General features: G+C 58.6%; 1 protein-coding gene across 9 annotated transcripts in view; it reads left to right on the forward strand.

The window, feature by feature from the left end:
• The window catches only part of CROCC (ciliary rootlet coiled-coil, rootletin), a 78,652-nt gene that overhangs the window by 24,834 nt on the left and 30,292 nt on the right, over positions 1–23,526 (forward strand). For all 9 annotated transcript variants that reach the window (XM_073316696.1, XM_073316699.1, XM_073316700.1 and 6 more), the window contains 17 exons: positions 5,414–5,599; positions 6,900–6,983; positions 7,582–7,679; positions 8,626–8,791; positions 9,429–9,535; positions 10,047–10,274; positions 11,411–11,507; positions 11,751–11,855; positions 12,916–13,164; positions 13,658–13,857; positions 14,094–14,276; positions 15,669–15,813; positions 16,881–17,027; positions 18,099–18,329; positions 18,891–19,084; positions 20,514–20,641; positions 21,031–21,200. In XM_073316696.1, the coding sequence (XP_073172797.1) occupies positions 5,414–5,599; positions 6,900–6,983; positions 7,582–7,679; positions 8,626–8,791; positions 9,429–9,535; positions 10,047–10,274; positions 11,411–11,507; positions 11,751–11,855; positions 12,916–13,164; positions 13,658–13,857; positions 14,094–14,276; positions 15,669–15,813; positions 16,881–17,027; positions 18,099–18,329; positions 18,891–19,084; positions 20,514–20,641; positions 21,031–21,200 (2,718 nt within the window). The remainder of the gene's footprint in view (positions 1–5,413; positions 5,600–6,899; positions 6,984–7,581; positions 7,680–8,625; positions 8,792–9,428; positions 9,536–10,046; positions 10,275–11,410; positions 11,508–11,750; positions 11,856–12,915; positions 13,165–13,657; positions 13,858–14,093; positions 14,277–15,668; positions 15,814–16,880; positions 17,028–18,098; positions 18,330–18,890; positions 19,085–20,513; positions 20,642–21,030; positions 21,201–23,526) is intronic.

Here is a 23,526-nt window from a genome sequence, read left to right on the forward strand (position 1 = left end):
GGCCCTGCTCTGCCTTGATGCCCTCCAGGCTAGAGAGGGTCTGTGATCTCCCTGCTCTTCCTTCTGGCCTGGAAGAGCCCCCTACAGTAGCTGGATACACCAAGGGTCCAGATCCCTGGGCCCCCTACCTTATGGTGACCCATTGGGTCAGCCTGGGGGACAGGACTGGAGTGTGCTGGCCAGGAGAGCCAGTCCATTCCTCTCTCTGTGGGACAGGCTGGCCCCCACTGGCTATAGGCCTGTCCGGCTGGCATTTGCTGGGGAAGGCAGAGTGGGTAGTGGGACCCGGCTGAGCAGGTGGTGGGAGCTGGTTGCTGGGCAGTGGGGTGGGCTCTCCGGGGAGGATTTTGTTCTGTGCACAGTCGTCCGTCCGTCTGTCCCCCCCTCCGAAGGCAGCTGCTGGCTTGCTGATCTGGACGCCGACCACCACCGCGGGGGTTGCAATAAGCTTTGGCTTTTCGCCGCCGGGTCTCTGGCTTGAAACCTGCTTCCAGCCCCGGAGGGATGATTTTGGGAGCCCTCTTTGTGCTGGCTGAGTTGACACCTTAACCCTAGTGGGCAGTTTGGCTGCCACAATTGGCTGTTTTCGCTCTAGAAGCCCCAAGAATTCAGTAGGGGCTGGGGGGTGGGGTGGGGGGGATCCCAGGGCTGGGATACTTGGGGGGGTATCAGAGCATGGTTGCGGGGCACTGGCTGAGCTGTGTGTCGGGGGGATCCCAGGGCTGGGATAGCAGGCGGGGGAGGGCATCAGAGCAGGGTTGCGGGGCACCGGCTGAGCGGCGTTGGGGGGGATCCCAGGGCTGGGATAGCTGGGGGGGCATCAGAGCAGGGTTGTGGGGCACCGGCTGAGCTGTGTTGGGGGGGATCCCAGGGCTGGGATAGCGGGGTGGGGGCATCAGCAGGGTTGCGGGGCACCGGCTGAGCGGTGTTGGGGGGGGGGAATCCAGGGCTGGGATAGCGGGGGGGGGCATCAGAGCAGGGTGGCGGGGCACTGGCTGAGCTGTGCTGGGGGGGATCCCAGGGCTGGGATGCTGGGGGGGGCATCAGACCAGGGTGGCGGGGCACCGGCTGAGCTGTGTTGTGGGGATCCCAAGGCTGGGATAGCGGGCGGGGGGGGCATCAGAGCAGGGTTGCGGGGCACCGGCTGAGCGGTCTTGGGGGGGAATCCAGGGCTGGGATAGCGGGTGGGGGGACATCAGAGGAGGGTTGCGGGGCACCGGCTGAGCTGTGTTGGGGGGATCCCAAGGCTGGGATAGCGGGTGGGGGGGGGCATCAGAGCAGGGTTGCGGGGCACTGGCTGAGCGGTGTTGCGGGGGAATCCAGGGCTGGGATAGCGGGGGGGACACATCAGAGGAGGGTTGCGGGGCACTGGCTGAGCGGTGTTGGGGGGGAATCCAGGGCTGGGATGCTGGGGGGGGGCATCAGAGCAGGGTTGTGGGGCACCGGCTGAGCGGTGTGTGGAAAGGGTAGGACTGGAAATATCATCAGAAGATGGTGCAGGTGACGACTGAAGCATCTTGCCAAAGCTGTACGGGGGGGATCCCAGGACTGGTGTCTTGCAGATCAGGACGGAAACGCCCTGGCAGAGCTGCATGTGCGAAGCTTGTGCTGGCCCTGGCGAATCAGCTGTTGGTACCTGACTTAAATGAACCCTAAAAATGCACCAAATGAGTCGGCGGCCCATTTAAAAACAAATCCAGCTGGATTCCCCGGGTGACGAAAAGCCAGTGGACGAGCTCTTTGCGTCTGGCCTGATGCTCTGGTGGAGATGGCAGCTCTCTGCGCTTGGCTCACCCAGGGCTGCAGGGGATGGGCTGGGGATGATTAAATTCTGCTGCGCAAGCAAATAAGTCAAACTCCTTCCCCCGCTTTTCTTAAGGCCGCCCCCCATCTCTTCCTTCTCCCCCCCTCTTTCTTTGAGTTTTCCATCGCTCCTTCTCCCTGCAGCTCAGCTGTACCGTTCCTGGGGAGATCTGGTGCTTCCCCTCCCTGCTTTGTGTCCAGTTGTGGGCACGGGGCTGGTGTCTGTGCTCGGGGCGGGGCTGGTTCCTCCCGGGTGTCTGTGCTCATGCTGTCTGTTTTCTGTCTCTCCACCTGCTTCCCCGCCACAGCTAGAGGAGAGCTTGCGCCTGAAGGGGACGGACCCGGTGACCAATGCTGACGTGGGTATCCTGCAGCGGAAGGCTGTTGCTGACTGGAAAGGCATGAACCCCGTACAGCACATGGGTAGCGAGTACAGCCCTGTGACCCCGGGTGCCTCAAAATACTCAAGACCTCCGCACTGCCCCGGCTAGTTGGGTACATGGCTCACCACGCTGCCGAACCTGTCTCTGATTAGAATAGCTGATGAGGGGCTTGGACCAGCCCCCTCCTGGCTGAATGTCCCACTCAACATCCCCGCAAAGGTCCCTGCAGGATTCTCCTCCCCATGACGGAGCAGGAGCCAAACCCGTAACCCACAAAGTTCTACAGAACGGGATGACTTGTGCCAAGTTAACACCCACTCAGGCCCTGGGATGGGCCTGATCCAAACCCTGCTGAACTCGGTGGAAAGGCTTCCATTGATTTCAGCGTGGATCAGGCCCTGAGTTCCTACAGATGCTGCTCATAGATGGTCCGTCTTCTGACTGACTGGACAGGAGCTAGACCCCTCGCCCCCATCTCCCGGGCCCTTGTGTCCCTCGTGAGACACAGCTGAGCCTCGAGCATGGTAGCTCATAAATCACACGTTAGGGTTCCCAGTCCCTCTGCCTTGTCAGATCAGCCTGGCCCCGTTTTTACGTTCATGGAAGGAACCAAACCCCGACCTAGCATGTGCTTGTGTGTAACATTCCCAGGGAAAGCTCTGTGGCTTGTGTGTCCTGTCACCGTTGCTTTGTACTAGGAATCCCCATTGGAGGTTGGATGGCTCCTGGGTGGTTGTACAGGAGAGACTTTTATCTTGGTCAGCAAATAAATTAACAAATCCCGCCCCCCCCCCCCCCCCCAGTACATGATCTATTTTTTCTGCCCTTGTTAGAATATGTGCCAGGTATTTTTAATGCTTGTTAATGTGGCATAAAGTCCCCAGGAGTTACGTTTCCCCTCGGTCGGCCAGGCCCACGTCATCTTGTGCTTATGCAGCTCCCCAAGGGTCTGTGCCCAGCAGTGGGAACTGGTGTTACAGGTGTGTCCTCTCTCCGTTCGCTGGGTAACCTTCCCCCCCAGCCCAGTGCAGACAGGTGGAGTCCTGTTCACTCCAGCCTGGTTTCTGACTCTGGGGTCATGTGATAACGCAGATGATATTCGATCAGGAGTCTGCCTGCCCATATCATGCAAGATGTGATGTTGCCCTGATGTGAATTGCCCTGTGTCCCCCATGGCTCTTGGAAGGGGTCTCACTATTATGTATTCTGAGGCTAGCAACCCAGCAGTCTGCAGCCACTTGCTACAGATTCCAGACCCCTTTCCTAGCCTTTACAACGGCTGCCCCTGCAGGGCCACCCCCCCCAGCTAAGCAGTATGGTTGCTGTATATTCTTTCAGGCTTTGGTAGCCCAGGAGGCTAGCTATGTATATGTGATCTTTTTTGCAGTCGTCTTTGCAAGCAAAACATTTCATCGCCAAGTCCCTTGGGATCTTAACTTTGCATGCAGATGTCTGTCTACACAGAGTTGCTGTCTTTGCTCTCAGAACTCTGGGGAGCACCGTGCAGTGACGTTTTTCTCACCCAGGCAGGGGTTCGGTGCATGGTTTGGGTTGCTGTGTTCTGACGCATGGGAAGGTTTGCTTTGCATGCCGCGGGGCTCTCTTTCTGTTGACAGTCAGGGAAGAGCATGCACGGTTAGCAGCATGCAGCCCCTGTGTCACCCGGGCGCTATGCTGTGTATGTGGAGTGGTTCCAAGCACTGATCTCGCAATGTTTTTTGCTGTGGAAGCTGGAGCAAGCCATCAGCTGGAGTTGTCGGGGGTTGGGCACCAACCGCTTGGAAGAGATGGAGCTGAGGAGGAGGAACCAAATGGTAAGGAGCTCGGGATGGCCTCTGTTCTGTTGGCCGCAGTGGAGCAGAAGTGGACCCGGTCTGTAATACATTGAGTCTCTTCTCTTAGATAAGATGAATGGCATTCAAGGATTTAGAGAGGCTGTGTGGCCTAGTGGATAGGGCATTTGTCTGGGTGTCAGGAGACCTGGGTTCTGCCACTGATGCTGATCTGTCTGTGACACCTTTGGGCAAATCATTTTGCCTCTCTGTGCCTCTGTTTCCCCTCCCACCATTTCTGTCTGATGTATTGAGGCTCAAGAGGGCAGAGACTGTACTGAACGTGTGATTAGTGCTTAGCATGATGGGGCTCTGATCTTGGCTGGGTTCTCTGTTACAGTAGCATCTACAGATGAAAAGCCACTGGTATCTCTGACTCCGGCAAAAGGTGAATACCTAGCAGCATGGAGGGGACTGCTTTGCAGGCATGTGGGAGGCTGGAAGTGGTGGAGACCCGACAGTCAGGGTGGCTAATCAAAGCAGCAGCAACAAGCTGTTCAAAGTGTCTTTGCCCCTTGCTGAGGAGGGGGCAGGGTGGCGTGAGGTTCAGCTGGGTTCGGTGCAAAGAAACCAACCCCGACCAGGGAGGCTGGCACCAACGGTGCCATCAGAATGTGATGTGACTCAGAGAGGCCTCTGCTGCAGAGAAATAATATTTATACCTGACCCCAGTGGGAACCCCAAAGCTCTGGCCCGTGGCGGAGGATAAATACTCTGGTCCTATTAGCACTGTCAGCTGTTGAGTGGCTGCTTTGATCTTTTGCCCATAGCTGGGGAAGGTGAGGCTAGACTGGTCAGTTTCACTTTCCAGGCCTTCTGCTCTAGCTTGAAGGCTGTTGAGGGCGAGATTCCTTCCCGGGTGCGAACAGCTCAGTAACGCTCTGCTCCTTCAGCAGCAGGAGGATCTGCGGAGGCCACCGAAAAGGAAGGGTCCAGAGGCCTTTCTGTGCAAATGTAGCATGTTCTCACTGAAACATAGTGATGACCCTTTCTGTTCATATTAGTTTTTTGTAGCTCTGTCTTTCTCTGCCTCCGCTGCTGGATATTTACTTCGACTGCAAGCTCTTCAGGGCAGGGGCTGCGTGTGTGGTCTGGGTTTGTGCAGCGCCTGGCACAAGGGGGTGCTGATCCGTGACAGGCCCATAGGTGCTATTGCCATGTAAAAAGTACTAAGAATGTCCCTTTAACCCTGTCCTGGTAGCAGGTTTCTACAGAGCATGAATTCAAAGAAGCTGGGCACTGTGGCTCCCGGGGGAAGCCCTGGATTCTGCTGGGGGCTAATCCTCCGAAATGGGACAGGGGAAAGGGGTGGCTCAAGGGGCCAGATCGAGTGCGCAGGAGGCCGGTTGGCAGGCGCGTCTGCAGTGACCCTGTCCCCCATCTCTCCGGGCCCAGCTGGAGCAGGCCCTGCGTCTGGAGACCGGGGAGCGGGAGTCGCTGGAGAACAAGAGCCTGGCCCAGCAGAACGTCGAGCTGCGGCGCCACCTGGAGGAGGAGCAGGCCGCCTACAAACGCAAGCTCCAGGCCTACCAGGAGGGCCAGCAGCGGCAGGCGCAGCTCGTTCAGAAGCTGCAGGCAAAGGTGGGTATCCGGCACTGGACGGGCCGGGGTCTGCTCGGGGGGGGGGTCTGTCTGCGGGAGGTGCGGCTGCAGCTGGAGCAGGCCCACCTGAGCTGGCTTTGCTCTCCCTGGGACTAGCCTGGCTACCTGAGCTAGCGGCGATCTCGCGCACTGGTTCTCCGCCCGCCAGCCAGCGCACGGCTGCGGCCCCCTGTGACAGCCTCAGGGCCATACAGGGAGTATGTCGACCGAACCCACAGAGAGCTGCATATGCCACCTACAGTGGTAAATAGGTTGAGAGCCACTGATCTAGTGGAGTCCAAGCCAGCTTGGGCACGTCTACCCAGGCTGCCCTCACCCCTCCTGATGGCCGTGTAGGTGTGCCCAGGGCGGCACGGGCTCTGAGACGAGCGGCGAGGGGATGTAGCCTTGCAGTGACTTCTTAGAGTGGCTTGAAGGAAAGGAAGAAGCTGCCTGACCCAGGCAAGGAACCCTGAGGCTGCTGCAGAGAAGGCCCCATCTGCTTTCTCCAAGCTCGTCTGCCCACTCAGCTCTGGCTTGTTTCAGTCATTCTGATCATCGCGGTTTGGACACTCTGGGATCTGCATAGCTGGGGTTTGGAGGCTGCGGATTTAGCTGTGTATATACGGCACCCATGTGCAGCCACCTCTTGGGGGGAGTGTGGAGTGGCAGCCAACCCAGCACCCTGCACTGTACAGAATATTTTGGCTAAGGATGTCTGAGCAAAACTGGCAAAGTGCTCCGGGATCTGTAATGTCCATGCAGAGTGGGCAGGGCCTGGGCTGGAAGGAAAGGTGCCCCCGGCCCCCAAAATGGCCGGGGGCTCAGTGCAGCGGCCTCGAGGTGACAGTCCTCGTGGACTAGTCTCTCCTCAAAGAGCTGCTCCATCGCCGAGGGCTCTCCGTCAGCTGGAGGGTGGTGGGGCATTGCGGGAGGGGGAAGGGGTTAGCTGTGGGAGAGCTAGAGCCCTGCTGGAGATAGCTGAAGATTCTCAGCTTATGGGGTGTGGAGACCAGTCTGTCCCCCTCCCCTCACTTGGAGGGACTGTGCATAATGCCTTAGTGCTTAATTCTAGGTAGCTGAACCTACCGAACTAGTGACTTAGGTGGGGTGGAAGGGGCCTGCCATGGGGGTCGGCTGATGATGGTTAGGATTTCAGGAGTGAGTGGCCTTGCAGGGCACTGTGGGTGTGGCAGGGAGGGTGGGGGGCCGGCCAGCTCTGTGGCTGTTTTTTCCTTGTCCTGCCGAGCATCCGCGGAGCCAGGCTGGCAGCGGGCTCTGAGCTGCTGTGTTCCTGCAGGTTCTCCAGTACAAGAAGAAGTGTGGGGAGGTAGAACAGCAGCTGCTGGAGAAATCAACTGAGCTGGAGCAGCAGAGACTCACGGTGAGTGTCGCCCTCCTCCCAGTGCCAGCGAAAAGCCCGAAGGACCCCACGCCCACTAGTGAAACGATGTCCCTGGCTGGGTCCCTGTCAGTGGGATTGAACCAGCGACTTCTTGATCGAACAGTAAGAGCAGCGGCTGTTTGAGCGGAAAGGCCCAGCTCTGAGCCAAGTCTGTGACTAGCGGGGATGGCTCCAGGCGGCGTGGGGGTGGGTTACACCCGCCGTTGTTTTCTGCCCACGTGCCAGGGGCCGGCTGGCTCAGGGACTCGGTCACGGCAGGCAGCCCTCTTGTGTTCCTGCTTGATTGGACCTGCTGGAATGAGCCTGTCCCCCCCGGCCAGTTCCTGCTCAGGTAGATGGGAGCCCAGGCTGCACCAGCCAGCTCCGCAGCTGCTCTAACTGGCCCCCTTGCCCCAGCCTCGGCTGCCAGGCCAAGGCCTGACCGACTCGTGGTGGTGGGTCCAGGCAGGCCTGGGGTGGTGTTTGGGGGGCGCTTGCCCCACGCTGCTCTTCTCCATCCCATGGCCGAAAGGGACAGCCTGGTTATCCAGAGCCCCTAGCCCCCTGCTAACCAGCCGCTGCCCATGCCCTCCCCCAGAGCCGGCTGGACATGACGGACTCGCGCCTGCGCCAGGATGAAGAGCACAGCAATGACCTGGAGAATGCGCTCATCCGGCTGGAGGAGGAGCAGCAAAGGTGTGTCGGGGGAGGTGGTTGGAGGGGTCCTGTCCACGGGGCTCCACCTGGGGCTCAGGTGGGTCTGGGCTGCTGCATCCTTGGAGCCCCATTCTTCGGGGCCTCTATTGCACCTGCTGCCTGGCTGGGCTTCATGCTGGGCTGGGAGAGCAGCTTCCTTGGAGTCTGGGCTATGCCAGGAATCTACCATTGGAGTCCGTGCTCCTGGTATCGCCTGCACGTAGGCCCAACATTTCCCTGCAGCTGAGCCACCAGGGGTTGTGATTCTCCAGCTAAGCAGGGTCCGGCTGGGTTCATATTTGGACAGGTGACCTCCAAGGATGCCTGGTTACTGTAGGCAGTGGTGTTGCCGGGTTTTACCCGCCCCTCCCCAGGAGTACTGCAGTACTAATCCCTAGCACAGGCCTAGGGGTGCTGCGCGACTGGAAGTGACGTGTACTTTGCGGTGTGAAACTGTCCTGAGCACTTTTGCTCACTATTGGTCCCCTGGTGCTTTAGCTGAGTCAGGGTGTTAACTCCAGCCTCACGGCCAAATTCCCTCGCGGGTTATTACATTGGGTTTCCCCAAATCTCCTCTTCAAATTCAATTGGACAGGCTCTTTTCTTGCTTCTTGTTGTGTGCAGCTGCCACGCTGTGCCTCAGAGGTGGCTGCCTGGCAGTGGTGGGTGAACTGATCCCTGTAGCTCCCTTATTGACAATGGGCTCAGTTAATGCCTGGAAAGGGTCATGAGGCGCTCGGCTGGAAGGCGCTTGAATTGGGCAGTGATTGTCTTATTCTGAATGAAGTGTTTGGATCTGTGTTGTTCGGTGTCTCAGAGCTGCGATGTCAGGGCCCATCCTCCACGTTGGGCCCTTTGCCCCATGCCAGAGTCAGTCCCTTGCCGACTCTGCACGGGCCCCTCATTTCCTTCTCAGCCCTTGCTCTCGCTGTGTCCCTGTCTCCAGGAGCGCCAGCCTGGCCCAGGTCAATGCCATGCTGCGGGAGCAGCTGGACCAGGCCAACGCCGCCAACCAGGCCCTCAGCGAGGACATCCGGAAGCTGACGACCGACTGGACCAAAGCACGCAACGAGCTGGAGCAGCGGGAGGTGGAGTGGAGGCGAGAGGAGGAGGTTAGGGCCAGAGAGATTCAGTGCGGCCTTGGTTGGCATGTGTCATTCTCCCTTGTGCATGCCCAACGTGTGTGCACCGTCCTGCTGGGCAGAGACGGATCCGCACGCATGCTACCAGTCCCTGGAGAGGTGATTCGTCCCCTCCCCTGCAACTTCCTTTTACCATCAGTGGGAGCCAAGTCTCTCTGCTCCGGGCCTTTCTGTGCCAACGGTCACTGCGTTGCCCCAGAGGTGGCTGCATTTCAGTGGGGCTGTCTGTGCATAGCTGGTTCAAGCCCTTTGTGTGGGGGAAGGGGTCCTGCAGCATCAAAAACTCTGTATAAACTTAGCTCTTGCTAAGAGTCCTGCCTGGAGCTGCCACTGAGGTCAGCGGTGACTGCGCCTTCGGGATACCGAGAGCAATGCAGGGCGCCCCATGGAGCAGGGCTCACTCACTTGTGGGGCGTTATGGACAGTCAGGGCCAGGTGCTCTGTATCCAGCCAGGCAGCGAGTGCCTTGCTGTGCCCTGTGCTTCCCCCGGGGTGCGCTGGCCGTTCCCGTTAGCGCGTTGCTCTGAACGGGGGCGTGGAAGCGTGGGGGGGTGCCTGGGGAGGGGGATCTGGCTGTCACTGCTTCTCCTCTTCTCTCCCTTCCCAGTCATTCAACACCTACTTCAGCAACGAGCACAGCCGGCTGCTGACCCTCTGGAGACAGGTGGTGGGCTTCCGGCGCCACTTCAGTGAGATGAAGACCATGACCGAGAGGTCAGGAGGAGTGTGGGGGCAGGGTGTGTGCGTGGGGCGGGAGGTTGCTGGGCTCTTTTTCTTTGAAAAGCACAAGGAGCTTGGCTTGGGAAAGCTACCTGAGCGGCCCAGAACCCCGTGGCTTACAGTGCCTCCTCCAGGATCCCTGTGAGAACAACCTGAGTGCAGAACAGCCCTCCCGATCTCCCCCGCACCCCCCAGACAAACCCGTTAGCCCATTCTGGGAGCCATGTTTGGCTGCCCGGCCTGATTTCCGCTTCTCTGCGTGTCCTGCCTGGGGGCCTTTAATGACCTTCTCCCTGGCAGGGGCGGTTCTGTAAGTTCTGCAGGCAGGGGAGGCCGTGTCGGTTCTGAACACTCGGGCTCATGTGGGTTTAGATCCCAGCCAGGCCCCCTCGGAGGGAGATGCCCTGCAGGTCATGGGGCATGGGGTTCTGTAGATCCCGCAGCGTGGGCTCCTTGGGGTGCCCGGGCCTCCGGAAACGCCCCTCTCTTTGGGACTCGGGTGCAGGGACCTGTCGGAGCTGAGCAACGAGCTGTCCCGGTCCGGCCGCACCATCCACGCCGCCTGTCTGAACCTGAGCAGCAACTTGCGCCTGTCGGAGAGCAGCGCCAGCGTGGCCCTGGAGAAGCAGGCCCTGCTGCTGGCCCAGCTGGAGGAGCAGCTGAAGGACAAGGTGCGCGACATGATCCAGCTGCAGGTCAGGTGTGACATGGAGAAAGCGGAGCTCGGCACCAGGTACGGATGCCCCCGATCAGGGCCAGTGTCCCAGGCCCTGAAGCTTGGAGCTCGCCGGTCTGGGAGATGCACCGTGCATCCACGGGGAATCAGGGAGCGCTGCCCCTCCTTGGAGATCCTTGGCTTGGTGGATGGGGCTAGTGGGCTGAGCATATCCTGCTCACGGGAGAAGGAAGGGCAGAGGTGGGCCCGTCTGTCCCATGTTATAACCATCCTGGAGCCTTAACTTCCCACCGGCCCTGCAGAGCGGCGATACTCAGACCTCAGTGGTTCAAGAGGCCTGGGGCCTGGCTCTCTAGCTCAGGGGGTTAGCGCGGTGGTCTCAGAACGAGGAGGTTGCCTGTTCAAATCTCATGCGGGCCTGGGTAGCGGTGTTGGCCTCGGATTCTCCAGGAGCCAAATTAGCAATTGGCATTACCCAAAAGAGCCCCAGCCATGGGGGTTCAGTGTTTCATTTACTATTTATATATTCTTGGTTATTCTGACCCAGTGTTGTTATTTTATCAACTACAATTGGTTAATAACACTGGAAAAGCCTCCTGATTGGTTAATAACTTAGATCAGTAATTACATCCCGTGGTGTTTAATATCGTGTGCAGCAAAGAGCCGCAGGAGACACATTAACGAGCTGCTCGTGGCTCCGGAGCTGCAGTCTGAGCATCACTGCTGGAGAGTAACATGGTTCCTGGTTCCAGACGATCAGGGGCTCCCCGCAGAGCCATTCCTTTGGGTCCACAGGTGCCAGGCCCAGGACATGGGGTGTGGCCTGGTCTCCCCCCGCCTCTTACTAGACATCAGCTGGGCAAGCTCAGCGCTGTGGGGAAAGGGCTGGGGGAGGGGACATGGTGTACTTGGAGGATGTTACTGGGACATGGAGAGGAGAGGAAGCTGCCATGTGCTCCAGCCAGGGCTGAGATACTGGGGTGGGGGTTTTCCCAGGGCACTGTTGGCATGAAGCAGCTCGGTCCCTGGACCAAACGTGGAGTGGTAGACCTCTCTCTAGGATGGCTGGGGGTCCAGGGATCTCCAAATGCTTGACCTGGCCCATGGCCGTTGAGTTCTGGCCCTGTGCCGTGAAGTATGGGTCCCTGGCCATTCCTCTGCTCGCCCTGACCAGCCCCCCTCCCTTGCTCCAGAGTTGCTGAGATGACGGCCACTGTGGAACGCTTGAAAGCCCAGAACTCGGAGAAGGAGAAGACGGTCGAGACGCTGACCCAGAAGCTGGAAAATCTGGTGAGAGGCTCAGCATGACTTGGCTGGTTCCCGGAGGAGATGGGAGCATCTGAAACAGCAATCCATCTTGGTGTCTGTGCTCCAGCGAAAGGCCCACCAGCAGTCCGCCTGCCACTCCCTGGCTGATCACAGCACAGTGTTGGGCCTTCTGGGGAGAGCTGCGAGCTGGAGCCAGAAACGAGCCGTGGAGCGGACGTGGGGGTCTCGAGCGCCGCCTGGCTGATGCTGTGTCTCTGCTTGCAGGAGGCTGCACGGGCGCAGGAGCAGGCAGTGCTGGAGGCCGAGGAGATCGAGGCTTTGCGGACAGAGTCGGAGATGCTCCAGCAGACGCTGCGAGACCTTGCTCAGGTACAGGGCGCGCGGGTCCCGTGAGCGAGGCGGGGTACCCCAGAGAGCAGGGTTCTCCGACTTGTGAGCCGTTACCGAGGCGTAGAATTGACAGTCAGAAGGAACCACCCGATCATCTAGTCTGATCTCCTGTATAGCTCAGCCGCCAGCACCCATACAATAAACCCAAGAGCCGAAATGAGACCAACGTTTTACAGCCCACAGGAGACTAGACTGTTCTGTGCCACAGGCAGAGAACGGGAGGGACCCCGGGGCACCAGTGCCCGAGGCTCCTGCAATGGCAGGAAATTGATCAAGTGAGATGTACCCAGGTAATCCCAGCAAGTGACCTGCACCCACATGCTGCAGAGAAAAGTGAACCCCCCCAGCTCTCTGCCAGTCTGACCTGTGGGGAAAGATCAGGGAGAGGCGTGGGCCTGTCACCCAGCTGATGGGCAGGGCAGCAAATGGATCACCTGGAGGGAGGAGCTGCCCCTCTCAAGAGCAAGCTGTTTTCTCAGAGTCATCAGGGGCTGAACTGAAAAATCCAGAGGAAAAATCAGGTTCAAGTCAAACCAAAAGAAAAAGGTCTTCACGTTTTGTTTTGTCCACTCGAAAAACTAAAAAAAAAAAAAAAAAAGTTTTGAATGGACCCAGAACGTTTTGAGTCGACTCAAAATGATTTTTTTTTTAAATTCAGTTTTGGGGTGGGGGGTTCCCCTTTTTAACCTGGCAAAACTTTGAAGTTGAAACAAAAAAAAGTCGCAACCAAACTTTTCGAAATGGTCGGAATGAAACGTTTTGACTCTTACTACATTTTCTTTTTCCCCTAAAGCTAGTGGTTGAATTCACCCCGATGCCCGTGGGGAGTTCCGGGCCCCAAAAGCTGTTGATGAAAAAACTAATTTTCCGGGAAAACGTTGCCCTGCTCCAGTCGGGCTTTGAGCGGTGGCGGTGTCGCGCTCTGGAGGCTGGTGGCCTAGGCCCCCGGCTAGCGGCCTCTGTGGCGACAGGAGCCTAGAGACTGGTTTGGCATCTTGGTGCCTGTACCCAGTGGCTCGCCATTGTCTCTCCCGCTCAGGCTGTCCTGTCCGATGCCGACAGCGCCATCCACCTCACAGGCACGGAGCGAACGACGGACGTTTCGGACAGCGACGCCACGGGATTCAGCCTGCGGGGCCTCTCCTCCAGCCTCCGCACCCCGTCCCCGCTCCGGCGCTCCTCCCCCCGGCGCAGCTCCTCCCCCCGGCGCAGCCTCTCGCCGGCCTTCTCCGACTCCACGCTGGCCGTGGTGCACTCCGCCTTGCAGAAGAGGCAGCTGCAGGTGCAGGTGAGGGGACGGGACCTCCCAGAGCACGTGGCCATGGGATTCCTTCATGGCGGTGGGCCAGCCCTCGACTGGGCACCCAGACGTACTCCTGCTCCCCAGCTCTGCGAGACTGCGTGGAGTGGGGCCGCTGAGCCACGAGAGCCATCTGTGGGGTTATAGCTGTTCAGGCTGCATTTCTGTGGGGCTGTTTGGTGCCCACCAGGGGAGTGGGAAGCGAACAGGATTGCAAGCGTTGCTCTTTTGATAAAGCAGCCTGACAGGGTAGTTCCTGGCTGGAAACATCTGGGGGATTTTCGTGCCTTGCAGGGAATAGGATTCTGGGGAGGGGGGTTTGGAATGGGTGGGATTCCCATGGGAGATTGTCGTCCAAAGGGCATGGAGTGTGATCAGCCATGCAGGAAGCCCCGGTGGCAGGCGGTGCGGATGGCGGGGTGCACAGGGGGTGGGCAGTGCTTCAGAGGGAGAGGAGCTGACTTGCTGGGGTTTCTGCTAGGACATCCGCGGCAAGTACGAAGCCATCCAGGAGCTGGTGGGCTCCCTGAAGAAGCAGCTGGTGGAAAGAGATCACGAGCGACGCTCCCTGGAGCAGAAGATCCTGCAGCTGAAGGACGATGTCGACTGCTCCTTGCGGGCCAAGGATGATGCCGTGCGGGATGCCAGCCGCTTCCGCTCCTTGGCTGACCTGCTGGGCAGGTACTTCCATGGGCGCTCCCCCCTGCCCATCCCCCTGTGCTCCAGCATATCCCGGCTGATGGGACGGGTGTCACATGGGCATTTCTGCCCTGCTGACATCCTGGGAGCGGAGCCTGCTCTAGGGGCGACTTTCTGCACCACAGAACAAGGGCCCTGGAACGTGGGGAGGGTTGATTTTTGTTCCTTAAAGGGCTGTTCAGCCCCCAGAAATCTGTCTGTCTGTGCCCGTCTGTCAGTGAGAAGAGCAACCTGGAGCGAAGCCTGCAGGCCCTGCAGCAGCATGTGGAGGCCCTGCGGCAGGAGAGCGAGAGGCTGCAGCTGGCCAACAGCGACCTGCAGCGGCAGCGAGAATGCCTGGAGGACGAGAAGGAGGACATCGCCAAGGACAAGGAGCGGGCGCAGAAGGAGATTGAGCGCGGGTTGGTATGGGGAGAGTGGCCAGCGTGTGGGGGTGGAGGGGTGTGGAGGAAATACCAAGCCAGAGACAGAAGCTCCTCAGTAGCTACCCCGCTCCAGTGAGCAGCACCCTAGCTCGGTGCTCCAAAGTGCCAGGCCTTCCTCCCCTGAGCACCCCAAGGCAAGCCCCGCTGGTGCCCATGCCCAGCATCCCAGCCCTGATCCTGGGGCCCAACTCTCCCTGCCAGCTGAGGTCTTGCAGACCCAGGCTGCCTGGCTTCCAGGCGAGGTGAGATTTCTCCATGGGTCATTTGAGCTGAGCTGCTATAAAAACAACCCCTGTTAGTGGTGTTTTCCCTTCTCTTACTGCGGACACCTAGGCCAAACCCTCTGCCTGGCTTGTTTAAGCTTAATCTCCTGTTGGCGTGGTGGTTCAAAGGGAGGGCGCTGAGTGATGGGCAGGGCTGGTAAAAGCAGACGTTCTTGTATGAGGCACCACAAGAGGGCAAACCACTCCTCAATCATATCCAGAGAGAGACAAGGCGGGTGAGGTCATATCTCTTACTGGACCAACTTCTGGTGGCGAAAGAGACAAGCATGAGCCACACAGAGCTTTTCTTCAGTTCTGGGAAAGGGACTTGGTGTGTCCCAGGTAAATACAAGGTGAGACAGATTGTTTGGCATAAGGAGTGAAGAAGAGCTCTGTGGAGTTCGAAAGCTTGTCTCTCTCACCAACAGAAGTTGGTCCAATAAAAGATATCACCCACCTTGTCTTTTTCATATCCTGGGCTCAACACGGCTATAACGCTGCAAATAATCGCACATATATATAGTTTGTGTGTGTGTTCTGGCTATACCTAGAAAAATGATCGTTTTTTTCAGAGCCATAAAGATTCAGAAATGACCCTGTTGATTTCCTTCAGAATTTCCAAAAACCTCATTTCTGTCCTGAATGTTTTCAGGCAAAAAGGAAGCTTTTGGAGAAAGCGAAGGCAGGACTCCAGAAGAGGCTTGGGGAGGGAAAATTTGCAGTGGGGACAAAATAGAGCCATAGAGTCAGTGCTTAATTTGTAATGGAAGAGATGCCAGGGCTCAAGCAATTTTTTTTGTTTCATAACTGACATGCCAGGCCCCGAGGTGCCCGGGGCTCTGAACTGCCAGGCCCCGAGGTGCCCGGGGCTCTGAACTGCCAGGCCCCAGCACAAATTAAGCCCTGCATAGATTCCAAGGCTGGATCATGTAGTCTGACCTCGTGGATAACACAGGCTGGAGAGTTCCACCCTTTGGACTAATTAGCTCTTTGAAGTCCCTTTGCTGTGCTCCCTTGCAAGGATAGCCAGTGACAAAGGGTGTTAAAGGTCCCCTGCTGCCAGAGCACAGGGGGTTGTGTGTGAGTCCCTCTCTGTGCCCTGCAGCCACAAACAGCTGGAGCAGCTGGAAGTGAAGAAATCCAGTCTGAAAAAGGAGCTGATGCTTGTTAAGGAGGCTCTGAACAAAGCCACCCTGGAGAAGGAGGTGTCTGAGAATGAGAAGGTGGAGATGGCAGAGGCGCTTTCCAAGGTAGGGCTTTGCGCCCCGAGAGGCAGTCGGGGATTGGGAGGGAGGGGGCAGGTATTACAGTGGGGCTCGGGAGTAGCTGTTGGGCTGGCTGGTATGGGTGCGTCTGATGGATAATGCTATGGTAGCATCACTCGTTCTGCCACTTCCAAACTACAGGTCTGTTTTAAAGGCAGCTCCCTGAGGAGATCTTGACGAAGGATGCTCCCCTCTCTAGCACCTCTCCTCTTAGGCCTGCAAACAAAACTGCCCTTCACAACGCCCTGATCCGATGGGCAGATGCTGCCCCCATTCTAGAGGGGGCACACTTCCTAGTGGTTAGAGCACAAGACCAGGAGGCAGGATTCCTGCGTTCTGTTGCCTGTCACGCTGACCGCTGTTGGCTCATTGTTTCATGATACTCCTCTGTCTGTCTGTATCCACCTGTTCTCTCTTGTCTTGCACTTAGATTGTCAGCAATCTGGGGGAGGGACCATCTTGGTCTGGGTTTGCAAAGAGCCAAGCATGGTGGGGTCCCGGGCCATGGGGTTCCTAGAGCCAATGGTAATACAAATAATTAGCTAACAATGGATCTGCTGTGGGCTCTTGGGCAGGCCACTGGCCTTCTCTGCTTCCTCCATCAAAGCGGGAGAAGGATCGTCCCGGCCTCACGCAGGTGTCGTAGCCTTGATTAATATTTAGACAGTGTTCGGAGGTCCTTTGAGACGCAGAGGGGCAAAGAGAAGTTGCCTGAGGTCACCGAGCGAGTCAGTGTGAGAGCTGGGAATAGACCCCAGAACGCCGTCCCCAGCTGTAACCATGGGAGGGCGCTGCGTTTCTTGCAGCCGTTTGCTTTATTTTATGCATGCCACATTGGGACAGTAGGGGGGCTGCGCCAGGGCTGGGGGAGGGGTCCTAGCCCTCAGCTTGGCTAGTGGGATTCACACCGCTGGCTTATCCAGGCTTCGATCCGCGTCCTCCCCTGCTGGGCGGCTCTCCGCTCCCTGCCGTGCTCCGTGGGGACTCCTGTGCCCAAGTTGCTGCAGTGACCCCGGCTGTTTGATCTCTCTCCCCCTGCCCCATGTTCACAGGCGGAGGCGAGCCGGGCCGAGCTGGAGCTGACCGCCAGCAAGCTGAAGGCGGAGGAGGCCTCGCTGCGCGACTCGCTGTCCAAGATGAGCTCCCTGAACGAGGGGCTGGCCCAGGATAAAATTGAACTCAACAGGATCATAAGCCAGGTCGGTGCCGCCATGGGCTTGGCAGTGCGGCCCAGCGCCTCCTGGGGGCTCTGGTCTGGGGACATTGACCTTGGCAGGCAGCCTGCAGGGAGAAGGGGCATTGACTTGAATCTCTGCTTTTCCAGGGGAATCATAGAGTCTCAGGGTTGGAAAGGACCTCAGGAGGTCATCTAGTCCAACCCCCTGCTCAAAGCAGGACCAATCTCCAACTAAATCATCCCAGCCAGGGCTTTGTCAAGCCTGACCTTAAAAACCTCAAAAGAAGGAGATTCCACCACCTCCCTAGGTAACCCATTCCAGTGCTTCACCACCCTCCTAGTGAAAAAGTTTTTCCTAATGTCCAACCTAAACCTCCCCCGCTGCAACTTGAGACCATTACTCCTTGTTCTGTCATCTGCTACCACTGAGAACAGTCTAGAGCCATCCTCTCTGGAACCCCCTTTCAGGTAGTTGAAAGCAGCTATCAAATCCCCCCTCATTCTTCTCTTCTGCAGGCTAAACAATCCCAGTTCCCTCAGCCTCTCCTCATAACTCATGTGTTCCAGTCCCCTAATCATTTTTGTTGCCCTCCATTGGATGTTTTCCAATTTATCCACATCCTTTTTGTAGTGTGGGGCCCAAAACTGGACACAGTACTCCAGATGAGGCCTCACCAGTGTTGAATAGAGGGGAACGATCACGTCCCTCGATCTGCTGGCCGTGCCCCTACTTATACATCCCAAAATGCCATTGGCCTTCTTGGCAACAAGGGCACACTGCTGACTCATATCCAGCTTCTCGTCCACTGTCACCCCTAGGTCCTTTTCCGCAGAACTGCTGCCGAGCCATTCGGTCCCTAGTCAAATGGGGGAGCCTCAATGGGGGACGAGCACCCTAGCCCAGTCTGTCCTAGATCGATGGAGGGTTGGCCTGGCCCATGGCTCCTTCCCATGGGGAGGGATAGAGGGGTTATGGCTGAGGCCCCTGGAGGAAGCGATGGGCAGGGGGTGAACAAGGAGCTGCCCCAGGTACCTGGGGTGGGGGCTTTGTTTCCCAGGCAGGTGACGGTCTCTCCTGTCCTGCCCCTGACAGCTGGAGGAGGAGAGGGGGGCCGTGTTGGGGCAGAAGCGGGAGGTGGAGCAGGAGAAGGCCTCAATCCGCGATGAGCTGGTTCGGCTGGAGCAGGAGAAGCTGGAGCTGGACACGGAGAGGCAGGGACTGGAGCACTCCCTGCAGGATGTGGAGCGGAGCCGGGAGAGGCTGGAGAGGGAGCTGCTGGCCCTGCAGAAGGAGAGGGTGCAGCTGCAGGAGCAGCTGGGGCAGGTAGTGGGGTGGAGCGCAGGAGCCACATGGAGGGCATGCACTTGGGAGGTGCATGTGGGGGTCTGATTGCTAGATGCTGGGAGCTGCAGGGGTGCTGGGATTTGGGGGTCAAGTTGGGGGTGCTGGGGGAGCAGGCTGGGGGGTGGTGAGGGCCTGGGTGGGGAGCAGGCAGGGGGGTGTTGGGAGCTGGGGGAACAGGAGGGGGGTGGTGGGGGCCTGGGTGGGGAGCAGGCTGGGGGGCGCTGGGAGCTGGGGGAACAGGAGGGGGGTGGTGGGGGCCTGGGTGGGGAGCAGGCTGGGGGGCGCTGGGAGCTGGGGGAGCAGGCGGGGGGAGGGCCTGGGTGGGGAGCAGGCTGGGGCTGCTGGGAGACGGCCGGCACGGGGCAGAGGAGCAGGCTGGGGGTGCTGGGAGCCGGGGAGGCAGGCGGGTACCACAGATGAGATGGGTCCCTCCGAGAGTGGCTGGAGCCTGGCTCTCTCGCTGCTAGGGGCCTGGGTGCCCAGGGCATGGCCTCCCCTCCAGGCTCAGCTCTGCCTGTTGTCCCCTCCCCTCCCCGCCAGCTGTCCCGCCAGAGGAACGCAGCCAGCGAGGAGCTGGGGCAGGCCCGCCGGGAGCAGGAGCGGCTCAGCGAGGCCCTGCTGCGAGCCGCCAGGGAGAAGGAGGGGCTGATGAAGGAGAAGGCCAGCCTGCTGGTGCAGCTGGCGGCGTCGGAGCGGGAGAACAGGGGGTTGGCGGAGGAGATCGCTGGGCTCCGGTAAGGTTTGGGCAGGCCAGGAACAACGGGGTCCCTCCTGCGGCTGGACACATACAGCCCCGGCCTCTCCCTCCCCATGGGTGCTGTGAATGGGGATCCCTCGATGGGCACCCTGCCTTTGAGACCATCTACAGGGGTACTGCCATCCTGGAGCGACTTGGCGCTCGGGGGGGAGGAGGCTTCCCCGGCACCTCCCCTCCATGGTGGGGCCAGCCTGAGTTTCCCCTCCCCTTCCCATGGGGGCTCGTCCCCTTGCCATGGCCAGGCTGTCCCCACGGCCCGGGCCGCCCCTGCCTTCCCCCCTCACTGCTGGCTCGCCCGGGCCTCTGTTGCGTGGCCTGCGCTGGGAAGGTGCTGTTCGCCCACGAGTACGGCCGGGTGAGGCTTAGCGGCACGTGGAGACGAGGCCCGAGTGCTTGGCACCAGTCCAGAAACCCTGGCAACCCCCCTGGGATAGGTGGGCCCGGAACAAGGACGAGGGGCCTGAGCTGAGGTGCAGGGAGGCTGCACATGCCTCCTTGCTGCTCCAGCTGTGAGGTTCGAGAGAGGCTCCTGGGGCCGCTGGATCCAGGCGTGGCGAGCTATGGGCGCACGCTGCAGGGGCCAGGTGCCCAGCGAGCTCTCCCTGAAGTGTGTGTGTGTGTGTGTGATGGTTACCAGGGAGCAGTGTTTGCAAACAGGTGTGTCAGGTCAGGGAGCCCTGCCAAACGGCAGCCCTGGGTCTGTAGGAGCGGGTGGAATCTCTCATGTCGCAATCCCCAGGCAGGTCAGTGTCTCCCCCCGCCCAGCTCCGGCCTTTCCTGTCCCGTCTCCTTGTTGCCCTCTCTATGCCCCATGCACGTCCCAGCCCTGGGGTCAGATCTGTGCCGGGGCAGTCGCTCTGGCTGGGACGGAACTGGCCCTTCACCCGCCCCCCTGCGCTGTCAGGAGGTGTGAGATTGCGTGGGCACCTTCACCGCTGCCCTGCAGACGACCCCACACCTGTGCCTCTGCAGGGAGTGCCCAGTGGTGCGGTCCTCTCCAGGGGTCCCTGAGGCCCCGCTGCCGGGAGCTTCCTGACCTCGGGGCAGAGGTTTGCAGAGGGAGCGACTTCCTGGCACTCTGAAATGCACCACTGTGCCCGTGGCAGGAGGGTGCATTGGGGTGGCTTTCCACGCCTCCTTGGAGGGGCCCAATGGGGATTTTAAGGGCTGGTTGCCCCCCCACTCAGAGGCCAGGGCATGCCTGTTCAGTCGTCAAAGCAACGTGCTTCTCGTCGTGGATCGTCTGCTCAGGGGCTGTTTTGTTCCGGCTTTGTCCAGCGCCTAGCACACTGGGGGCCTGCTCATCACTTCCTCGGCGGTTTTCTCTCTCTCTCTCCGCTTGAGACCTGGGGCAGGTGGGCAGGGGCTGGTGATTGGGAGGACTCACTCTGCTCGCGCTTTCCCAGGTCGGAGAAGGATGCCTTGGAGACCACCCTCTTTGACATCCAGCAGCAGCGTGCTCAGCTGGACGCCCGGAAGGAGCAGCTGGAGGCCGACAGCCAGAACCTGCTCCTGGCCAAGGAGATGCTGCAGGGTAACCTGGGCCTGGCTGCCCTACCGTTTCCTTCAGTTTCCACCTTCACCCCTTTCCAGTGTCTGTCCCCCATTCGCCCAGCTGCTGCTGGCGTCCTGAGGCCCACCAGGCTCTGGTGGCTGGATTGAGAGGGAGGAGGAGGCTGGTTCAGTGGGTAGGAGACAGGACTGGGAGCCCTGAGTTCTAGTCCTGCTTCTGCTGGGGAGAATGATCCCCTCCCCTTTGTAATGAGCTGTGTGGCTGAAAGTCCCTAGTTAAGTGTTGTGAGAGAGTCAGGGTCCCTGTCTCCTCCATGCTGCCAAGACTCCCAGACCTCGGGAAGGGCTGTAGTTAGCAGATCTCCCTTCACGCTGTGGATGTTGATCGGATCCTCATTGCTCTATCCCCAGTGGAGCTGGCCAGCATCCGCAAGCAGAGGGAGCTGGACGTGACCCGGCTGGAGAGGGATAAGGAGCTGCTGGCTCAGAAATTGGCTCAGACGGAGCAGGAGGCCCAGGTCACGCTGAGAAACAAGGAGGTGGCTCATGAGGAGGACATGGATCGGCTCCAGAAGGAGAAGGTACGGCACAGGGCAGGCCCTGATTCTGACTCAGACCAGTGCCATGTTACGTACCCCAGCGGCTCAGCCGGGCTGGCTCAGGCAGTTGTGGGAAGGGATCCCAGTGAGTCAATGGCAACATCTCCTTGCCTTCTATGGTGCCGGCAGAGACCCTGCAGTGGGAGTGCACGAATCTTTCCTGTGGGTTTCAGGGGGAGAGGCAGTAAGCTGCACCCCCACCCCACTCACTGCATCCCTCCCTGTCCCACCCCTCGCACCCCATCATTGCATCCCTCCCCAACCCCCCCGCACCTCCATCCCCCAGTCATTGCATTCCTCCCCAGTCCCATCCCATCCTGCCCCCCACACCTACCCATCCCAGCCTTGTACCCCTTACAGCGCTCTCCCACCCATTCTCTCCACCTCCCAGAGCGGCCACCCCCCACAGCCCTGCACCCCATTCACGTCCATACACTGCTGCACTCCCATTATGTCCCCATACACCCCTGTGCCCCCCCACATCCTCATGCACCTGTAGCCTTCTGGGGAAGGAGACCAAAGCCCTGAGGTAAGTGGGAAAGCGGGATACCGGGAGGAAGCACAGGCAGGAATGTCTGTGAGGGGAGGGCTCCTGCCTCATACTGGGAATGAGGGGCGATCAACAGGTTATCTCAAGTGCTTATATACGAATGCACAAAGCCTTGGAAACAAGCAGGGAGAACTGGAGGTCCTGGTGATGTCAAGGAACTATGACGTGATCGGAATAACAGAGACTTGGTGGGATAACTCACATGACTGGAGTACTGTCATGGATGGTTATAAACTGTTCAGGAAGGACAGGCAGGGCAGAAAAGATGGGGGAGTAGCCCTGTATGTAAGGGAGCAGTATGACTGCTCAGAGCTCCGGTACGAAACTGCAGAAAAACCTGAGTGTCTCTGGATTAAGTTTAGAAGTGTGTGCAACAAGAGTGATGTAGTGGTGGGAGTCTGCTATAGACCACCGGACCAGGGGGATGAGGTAGATGAGGCTTTCTTCCGGCAACTCACGGAAGCTACTAGATCGCATGCCCTGATTCTCATGGGTGACTTTAATTTTCCTGATATCTGCTGGGAGAGCAATACAGCGGTGCATAGACAATCCAGGAAGTTTTTGGAGAGCGTAGAGGACAATTTCCTGGCGCAAGTGCTAGAGGAGCCAACTAGGGGGGGCGCTTTTCTTGACCTGCTGCTCACAAACCGGGTAGAATTAGTGGGGGAAGCAAAAGTGGATGGGAATCTGGGAGGCAGTGACCATGAGTCGGTTGAGTTCAGGATCCTGACGCAGGGAAGAAAGGTAAGCAGCAGGATACGGACCCTGGACTTCAGGAAAGCAGACTTCGACTCCCTCAGGGAACGGATGGCCAGGATCCCCTGGGGGACTAACTTGAAGGGGAAAGGAGTCCAGGAGAGCTGGCTGTATTTCAAGGAATCCCTGTTGAGGTTACAGGGACAAACCATCCCGATGAGTCGAAAGAATAGTAAATATGGCAGGCGACCAGCTTGGCTTAATAGTGAAATCCTCGCGGATCTTAAACATAAAAAAGAAGCTTACAAGAAGTGTAAGGTTGGACATATGACCAGGGAAGAGTATAAAAATATTGCTCGGGCATGTAGGAATGATATCAGGAGGGCCAGATCGCACCTGGAGCTGCAGCTAGCGAGAGATGTCAAGAGTAACAAGAAGAGTTTCTTCAGGTATGTTGGCAACAAGAAGAAAGCCAAGGAAAGTGTGGGCCCCTTACTGGATGAGGGAGGCAACCTAGTGACAGAGGATGTGGAAAAAGCTAATGTACTCAATGCTTTTTTTGCCTCTGTCTTCACTAACAAGGTCAGCTCCCAGACTGCTGCGCTGGGCATCACAAAATGGGGAAGAGATGGCCAGCCCTCTGTGGAGATAGAGGTGGTTAGGGACTATTTAGAAAAGCTGGACGTGCACAAGTCCATGGGGCCGGACGAGTTGCATCCGAGAGTGCTGAAGGAATTGGCGGCTGTGATTGCAGAGCCATTGGCCATTATCTTTGAAAACTCGTGGCGAACCGGGGAAGTCCCGGATGACTGGAAAAAGGCTAATGTAGTGCCAATCTTTAAAAAAGGGAAGAAGGAGGATCCTGGGAACTACAGGCCAGTCAGCCTCACCTCAGTCCCCGGAAAAATCATGGAGCAGGTCCTCAAAGAATCAATCCTGAAGCACTTGCATGAGAGGAAAGTGATCAGGAACAGCCAGCATGGATTCACCAAGGGAAGGTCATGCCTGACTAATCTAATCGCCTTTTATGATGAGATTACTGGTTCTGTGGATGAAGGGAAA

The sequence above is a fragment of the Lepidochelys kempii genome, chromosome 18, assembly GCF_965140265.1.
Source record: "Lepidochelys kempii isolate rLepKem1 chromosome 18, rLepKem1.hap2, whole genome shotgun sequence".
NCBI classification, from domain to species: domain Eukaryota; kingdom Metazoa; phylum Chordata; order Testudines; family Cheloniidae; genus Lepidochelys; species Lepidochelys kempii.